This window comes from Corvus brachyrhynchos, unplaced genomic scaffold (assembly GCF_000691975.1).
Source record: "Corvus brachyrhynchos isolate BGI_N302 unplaced genomic scaffold, ASM69197v1 scaffold59, whole genome shotgun sequence".
Taxonomy (NCBI): Eukaryota; Metazoa; Chordata; class Aves; order Passeriformes; family Corvidae; genus Corvus; species Corvus brachyrhynchos.
The window spans coordinates 769,109-777,963 of record NW_008246054.1 but is presented as its reverse complement, the minus strand read 5'-3'; the positions used below and the strand labels follow the sequence as shown (position 1 = coordinate 777,963).

Genomic DNA, 8,855 nt, shown 5'->3' with positions numbered 1-8,855 from the left:
CACACAGCAAAATGAAAGAGAAAAGGCTGGAGGTGCACGTGTGCTGCTGGGAGGGAAATACTGATAAATGTGGGGGTGCTAAGATTTATGTATCCAAACACTGACACAGAAATCTGTTTCAATATGCAAAAAGGCTGCAAGGAGAAATTTAGAGATCAAGAGGTAGTAAAGAAAGAGCATTACTTCAGCTTGGGTTCCCGTCCCTCACTTGTATATTGCCAGCAGATGAGCCCGATCAGGTCGTGCACCTTGGCGTTGGCGATGGTCACCACTGTCATGGGCTGCAGCTTGTCTTGGCTTGTGTGCAGTGGGAGGTAGACATCGATTTTTTTGGTTGCCGTTGTACCAACATGGCCCTGTTGAGAAAACAAATTTCATTAGGATGTACAAAAAAAGTGTGACAGGGTTTATGCAAAATCTGGGCGGATGGAATTCTCCTCAGCAGGCAAACTTAAATATGCTGCTATGGCTTAAAGTTGGAAGAAGCTTGAACATTTAAATTCCAATTATTTCCCTGCTGTTTATCTGTAAAAAGGACATGAAATATTTGGACATGATTTCACAGATTTCCATAAAGAGCCTGAACTTTCCTACAGGATTCCATGTTCCTGCAGAATCCAAAGAAACCCAAATATGTGTGGGATGGGGAGGAAGAGGGACCCAACAAACCAGCCTAACACTTCTGAAGTGCACTACCCTTGTTTCTGCATTTCTGGTCTCTTCTGCAGTTCTTCCCCACTACCTGAGCAGCCCCCGGGGGACACAGACACCCCTCACCAAGGCTTGGCCTTGGCTTGACAAGAGAAGAACAAAATCACAGCACAGCTGAGCCACTGAAGTGCTCTGTTTAAAGACACCAAGAAGAATCAGCAAATACTGGGGTTTATTGGAACTTACTGTATGAAAAGAATCCATTTGGTGCCACAGAGATTGACAATTAAATAAACCATAAAACACACAGCAACACAGAGATCTGTGAAGTTTGCATTACAAGGAAAAAGTGTTTAATCCACTGCAGGTAGGACTGCAGCTTTCAGCCAGAAATCTTTTAAACAAACAAAAGATTGCACATCCTGATCCCCTCTCCAAAGCACCCAAAGTAACTCTGTATCTTCATTTCTCTCCATACTACACAGGCCTTGAGAAGAGATAGAGTTTCTTGAATTAATCACTTGGAATTCTAAGTAACAGAATAAAAGGATTCAATGCTATAAATCTATAATGAGAGCATAAAACAGGGAGTTAAATGCCATGTGCTAATTTCAATATATTGTTAAAAACCATTTGATCCTTCAGTGCGATTATAAATTAGAGAAGTAATAGGAATTTAAAGATTAAAGTTATTCATACTGGTACAGCTAAAAGTATTGTTAAAATCCATCCCAACATAATAAATTTGTTTTTTAAGAAAGCATTTTTATAGTACAGATACCTCTTCTTCCCATGTTTTTAGGGTAGGAAGAAATTGGTTTTGCTCATTTAAAGGAAGGGTTAGGTTTGTAACAGAATATGGGACATTCCTTCACTTTGTTTGGATAAACCTGAACAACCTTTGGTTGAGCTCATGTGCCCAGGACCCTCTGAGACACCACTCAAAACCTTACGAAATCATGAACACAACAGCTGCTAAAAAAACACAAGGGTGGGTTTCTTTCTCTCCATCTCTCTTGCTTTTCTACTTCCAGGACTTACTTTTAAAGGGAAATAAACTGGTACCAGGTAACAAATCAGCTGTCTTTGCCCAGGTGCAGACACACAGGGGCACATGGGTGAGTGTTGGTGACGTTGTGGCCCTGGCCAGAGACATCCCGGAGCCGGGGCTGCTTTGGCAAGAGAAGGAGTAAACAGCAGTTACCAGGAAATTAATGTGGCTCCTTGGCACGCTAAGTCAGTTACATATATAAATCCAAGGAGGGCAGAATTGTAAGTAATGCTGGGTCCTGATAATGGAAAATCCAAGAAAAATGGACAACCAGATGTGGGAGTTGATGCCAAGGTTACAATTGATGCACTCAGCGTCAAGCCAGGGAAGGGATGAACGAGCCAGGAGCTGGGACTAATAACCAAAGAGACCAGATTATTCATCAGTCACTGTATGAATGGTGTGAACTCATAACACAAACCCATGAATTTATAAAATCACCCCATTCAGGGACCCTGGTCCCCAGCTATCACAAACCTGACACACTCCTGGAGCTCCTCTCACAGCACAGTTCTGCCTTGCCCCACACCGTGACTTACTTGGTGTTTGCTGGTTTTTAACTAAACTTTTCTTTGTTCTTTCCCATCTCTAAATCTCCTCTGCCTCCTCCAGCCTCTTTTAACTATCTTTGTTGTCCAAACTCCCTCCACTACAGATATCCTGTTCTCCTACTCACAAACACTCAATGTGAACACCAAAATGACAGGTGACTTAAACCAGGTAAAACTCACACACCTATGAGAATTCCAACTGCTCCTGGAGCAAGGGGAGCAATCCCAACAACAGCAGGACTGGGAAACGGCTCAAAGCACTGCCGTTATACTCAGGATCTTTAAAAAATTCAGAGAAATCATTTTATTAATTAAAGGTCTGTAAAGCTGATGGCCATGAGGTATTAGAGAGGCTGAAGCCTGAAGCCAATTAGATTTTCTAGCAGTAATGAGAACATCCATTGTCACACTGGGTAGGAAACGTTTGTATAAGCCCGAGGGTCAGGGCTGAGACTGATCAGTCCCACGCCAAGGGGGTCTGGAGGAAACCTCCACTGTGTTTATTGCAAATTGGTGGTATTTGTTCAGAACCACATTATAAATCCAACCCATCAGGTCCCTGTCTGAGGGACAGAGCGAATCCATACCCTCAGTCCATCCTGCAAAGTATTAATTGTGCGGGAAGTCCCTGAGAGCTCAATTACTGATCTGCTCAAAGCCCATGAGGCGAGGGCTGGGACGTGGTGGGACTGGAGACAGGGACACAGTGATGGGTCTGTGGCCAGGGGTCAGACCAGCCACGCTGGATTCCACCTGTGAGAGCTCCTGGGCTCTGCACGCTGCTGGAGTCTCCTCCCTCAGAACCAGACCACAGGCATTACTGGAACCGTAATTACTTTTTGCTCCCAACTAGAAACTGTATTCCAAGTGGAAATGCTGAGGAAACCCAGAAGATAAAGGACAATTACTGATATTCAAAGAGGCAGCATCAAACTTTATTAATAGATCCTGTATAAAATTCAATGGAAAATCTATTCAGGGCCAGGGGCCTTACCATTTGGAGTTTCCTTAATAGCCTCCAATAAATCTGGGAAGCATAAAGGGGCTGTTAAATTAACATTTTCCTGATCTGTCACCTGTGGCACAGTTAATTTGTCAAAAAATTCTTTTAGCTTGTCACTGGACACTGTATATTCTGACAAATGAAGTCTGGAATAAAATTGACAAAATATCTCGTTAATTTTCTAGGAAATCACAAATCTGATTCCATTAAGCTTTTATTGTTAGAAATGTTATATCCCACCAACCCTTTAAGAAAGTGAGGAGTAACTGGATACACTGAAAATGTACAATAAATCATAGAAAATTTTCCTAGTATTTTTATTGATGGATTCTTTTAAGGCTCCCTGGTGCTCTCCTACAGTATGTAAAATTAAAAAAAAAAAAAAAAATTAAAATCTATCAGTTCTTTCAACATAAGTTGTCTTTCTAAGATTGAAAATCAAATTTTAATTGAAGTCCATGAGGGAATGCATCCCTCCCTCCAATACCAGATGATGTGTACCTTCAATAGATCACTGTGTGGCCACTGATACTTCACCTGACACAGGACATTCGGGAGAGCTCGTCCATCCCAGGACAACTCACCCCTAAAAGGTGCTGAAGTACCTGCAAAACGGGGAGCTGGTGGGAGAGTCAGGTACACTGTGTCCTTCTCACTCCTGCTTTGCTTCACCACACACCACAGCACAAAATTAAAACAAAGTCCATAAACATTTCCAAGAGAAAAGTGATTGATTTTCAACACTGACAATTTACTGCCTCTTCCTGCACAATGGAGTTCTGTGACTAAATGTTATATCACTTTAAGATTAGATGTTCTAATGATATAATGCAAAGATTTTACTGAATCATTATTTAGTGGGAGTCGTAAAAACCTCTTAAAATTAATCTTTCATGCACATCTAGCTTATCCAAAGTTAGCATTTAATTAGATGGCCTTGGCACGAATGAGCTCACTACTTTATTTGCTCAATCAGTATATGTCTCTTCAGTAATTATAATTAATTCAAGTCATTGACTCACCTCCCAGCAAACAACGCTAAACACTGCACAAAATGGAAACAAATGCTTTCCCGTTCCCAAATGCAAAATGTCTTCTCACTTTTAAACTCAGTTAAATGTTTTTTGGTTTAGGTGACAGGGTGTTGAATACACTCTGTGATCCAGCAGTCACCTCCACAACATAACTTACTTGCTTATGTATTTAATCAACACATAGAAAATACTTGAAGGGGAAAAGTGGAAATATAATAACCCAGCATTTACAACCCACAAAAGTTCTAACAGATCAGAGCACAGACGTTTATGGCAATACAAGGCACCATATTTTTCTTTTTCTTTCCTCCTCCAACCCACCACACTACTCACTACCACGGGAAAATGGGAATGGGGTTTATTCCATCAGGTGGTTACACCAGTGTTGGGGTTTTTCATTACTTTGGGCACTTGATTCCTTTTGTTATTCTTAAGCCATGTGTGGAGGACACCCCAGCGAGGCCGGGGTGCACGCCCGGCACCCTGCCAGCCCTGCAGCTTCTCAAGGAAGCCTCAAAGTTCTTCCCTTCTGAGGAGTGGATTCTCCTATCACCCCAGCTTGTGCTGCAGAGTTAGCAGATCACGATGTAAAATTCCATTAACATCATTAAATACTTAATTTATCTTATTCACACTGTCACTATTCATAAAAATTTAACCCAGTAATTTCCTGTTATCCAAAGCATAACAAAGTATGAATATTTAACTGCAAGGTAAATAACACACTATTATTTTTTATTCTAAATTGTTGACTTCACTTAGCATGCCTGCTCTGTACAGCACCGTGCGATTTGTCAATTAAAGGTCCAGATGTTTCGCAGGCTGCAGAGGCAGCAGCAGCTCTGAGCAATGCGTCCTCTGCATCGCAATGATCACTACAACCCCAGCTCCAGGCTGCATTAACATGCTCATGTTTTAATCCAGCCCCCTCCTAATGTACCAGTTAATTATACAACACACAGCTGAGAAACACCACCTCCGGCTGGACAGTTTCCTTCCACGCTTCCACCTGAACACGTCTTTACATGCACCTCAAAACCAGGATTTACATAAATAACCACATAATCAAGCACCCAAATTGCTGCCTGCTCTTGCTTGGCATTCACCCCCACAATTAATAAAATTCAGTAAGTCCTGAGCAAAGAATAAGACACATAATGGTGGTAACAGCATGTTTCAACAACAGTAACACACACTCACACAATTCTCTGTGAATTAAAAACTGGTTTACTTGGCGTGCTATTAATATGAATTCTTAATACTGCTTTTTTTCTGACAAATGTTATATGGATGGAGGGAGAAGTCCCAGGTCCATCCCTGTTACAGCCCAGGCTGTGTTTATGACCATGTAGGTGTCAAATTTAGGACAAATGGCCCTGTCCATCCCTCCCCTGCCACGCTCCCGTGGCATTTTGCCCCACACACGCTCCCTCTCTGCGTGCCCAAGCAAACACAGAGGGCAGGATGTCCCACCAGCTGTGTGGCACCAGCTCACCCTGCCCATACAGCCCTGGGCTGCTCAGCTCCCACAGTTCTAGTGAAGGATGAAAACACACGTTTAGATTGATCCAAGTGCAATTGCTCCAGCTGCAGCAGAAATGCATTCATTACCCCAAACCATCCTTGAATTCCTTCTAGTGAGGAGAAGGAACAGCCTCTTTAGAAGAATTATTTATATTTTACTTACTAATAAACATTACAATTTAATACTGAGGAATAGAGTTATTCTTTGTAATAACAAAATGCAACCAAAACTTATAATTAAAACTACACCATAAACATTATTTGTGTGTTAAGGAACATGCCACGATCTATTTTAACGAACAGATGCTCTAAAAAAGATAAATGTTTTCAGAAATATTCAATCCTTGAACAGATCAGCCTCTAATCCTCTGCTTCTGCTGCACAAAGCAGACAGCTCAAGTTCCTCGAGGACATCAGCCAACCTTAGGTGGAACATTTTTAATACATCACCGTGTCACTTTTTAATGTGCCACAATCTATTAACCACATGGCAAACTAACAGGGATTTTTAAAATATGGGTTTTATAGCTTTGTGCCGGTGATTAATTAAATAAATAGCCAGCGTTTCACAAATCATCCCTCTAATTAGTCTAACCCAGACACTTCGCATTCCCTGGCACTCCTGCCAGCTGAAGCTCACAGAAGGGCAGCGGCAGCGCCCGAGCGCGCCCGGCACCGCCAGCCCGGGCTGGCACGGCACCGCCGGCCCCCGGCACCGCCACCGGCCGCGCAGGTGCTGCAGTCAGCTGGAATGTGGCTCCAGCTGCTTGGAAAACATGTTCTGTGTAATTATTCTCCCTCATCCTGAAGGAAACAATCGAGATAACAAAGGGAACAGAGCCATGTCTGGGATTTGACCTGAAGTAGCAAAGTTGTGTGCTGCAGAAAATGAACAAATATTTAAGGCAGATGCCGGAAAAAATGCACCCGCTAAATGATACATTTTCTGTCAAAAGATTTCAAAGTCGAAGCTACAACTAATTACATGCAGTCCATTCAAAGAAGTCAAGCAAGGCTTATCATTAAAATGACTCAATTATTCTTAAAAGAAAGAGAAAATCATCTGAAAAACCTGCCTGCAATCTCATCAGTTTTACTGTGCCTACCTTGATACATCATTTCCCCCAGAGCTCAAATTAAACCCTTAATAGTTAATATGCTCAAGTTTTACTACAGATTTTGCTACAAATTATTATTAACTGGAATTTCCTACCTAGGATGGGTTTTATATGGAAATTTGTTCTGCAGTGTTTAGTGACACTATCACAACAGCTTTTTGCCCCTCAATTTAAAAACCATCAGAGAGATGGAATGTGATGCAGAGTCAGGCAGCTCATGGAGATGGGATTGGATTTCCTCCACCAGGCCATTTCTTTCTCAGCATCAGTCCCCAAACTACCCCCTTAAACCCAGGTTTCCTTGCACTCAGGAAGAAATTTGCACTCTTGGACCGGGGCGTCACAAGAGCACCCGACCCGCGGTGCCAGGGCAGGTCCCACAGCACTGGGAAGGAGCCCAGAACTGATAAATTAATAATAAGTGTCCCACTGACACTTCTTTACCATTGCACCACTCTTCCCTCCTGGCAGCAAGGCTGTGCTGGCACACCAGTGCATCCATCACCAAGAGCCAGCTTAAGGAGGGATCTCCCCTCCACCACCTCAGTGGCCACGTGGCACTCGGGGGTACCTCTAAAAGGACTGTTAAAGGCTTTAACCTCGGGAAGCTTTTGCCCTGAAAAGAGGTGAAGATGCCCTCATGGGCTGCTCAAGCAACTTCGATGCAGGACACTTTCTGACATAAAGTGTTTTCAACATTTTTTTCCCCAGGATTTAGGTCCATAGCAGCCTCAGGTATGATAAATTCATAAATTCAATCTCCACGAAGACCTGAGAAACTGCTCTTGTTAGTAAATCAAGGAAGCTCTACTAGTATTAAGAAGATAGTGAGAATTTTCTCCCTCTTTGCTTCAGATAGGGAAACAAAAGAATTCACATGGAAAGAAACCTGACCATTATATTGCCTTTAAAAATTCCAAGTGGGAAATATTAAAAAAAAATCTTAAATAAATTAAAAAAAAAATTAATGAAATATAAATTTATACTGGAATCAAGAATAAACCGATTACCACTTCATTTAATGTTTAACTACAAAACAAGAACTCTTTGATTAGTGATATCATGGTGCTCAAATGGAGTCGTAACTGAGCCCCTTTCTCCATAATTACTATCAATGCTTTAAAATGATTTTTCAACTACTAGGGTCAAAGTAAAGGCATAGTCTAAGACTGTTCTATGAGAAATTAAAAACCCCAACTTTCTCTCCCTCAGGAATGTTTCTCCAACAAGCATGTCTGTTAAATGGACACATCCAACTCTCCTGCAAACAGCAGCCATTAGAAACGTGCTAATAAAACACTGCCATATTTCTTTGGCTGTTAAGAACCTCAACTTGTGAATACGTTTTTTATTTGATTTGATCTGTAATTAAGGGAAAGATAATGACATTACTAAATTGCTAAAAATCAATTAGATAGAATAAAACGCAATATGATTCAGCCAAAAGATTAACAAGTGCATTATAAAACTCTTTAAAATTCTTTAATTCTAATTAAGCTGCTTTAAATGGCCATGGCCTAAAAAATGCTTTTAATTTCAAGGCATCACCAATTTTCGTGAATGTTTCACTGTACCGGCTGTTTGCCTTCCTTTTCCTTTTTTTTTTAAAGGAATATTTAAAGAAAAAATGGCTGTTTGGGAAGAGCTCCCATCCCACTCCAGGTCCTCCAGGGGCCCTGGGCAGGGTCAGCCCCTCTAACAGCTCCCTCTTGGACTGCCAATGGCTTCACTTCACAGCAGCTGTTGAAATCAAATATTAGAGCAGAATTTCCACCTCTCCCACTAAACCAGCAGCTGGTTCCTTATGGAGCCTCCCACTCTGGAGACATCCCAAGCCCACCTGGACACGTTCCCGTGTCACCTGCTCTGGGTCACCCTGCCTGGGCAGGGGGGTTGGTCCGGATGATCTCCAGGGGTCCCTTC

General features: G+C 42.0%; 1 protein-coding gene across 2 annotated transcripts in view; it reads right to left on the bottom strand.

The window, feature by feature from the left end:
• MAPKAP1 (mitogen-activated protein kinase associated protein 1) overlaps positions 1-8,855 on the bottom strand; it is a 73,556-nt gene that overhangs the window by 48,594 nt on the left and 16,107 nt on the right. For both annotated transcript variants that reach the window (XM_008642127.2, XM_008642128.2), the window contains exon 4: positions 184-356. In XM_008642127.2, the coding sequence (XP_008640349.1) occupies positions 184-356 (173 nt within the window). The remainder of the gene's footprint in view (positions 1-183; positions 357-8,855) is intronic.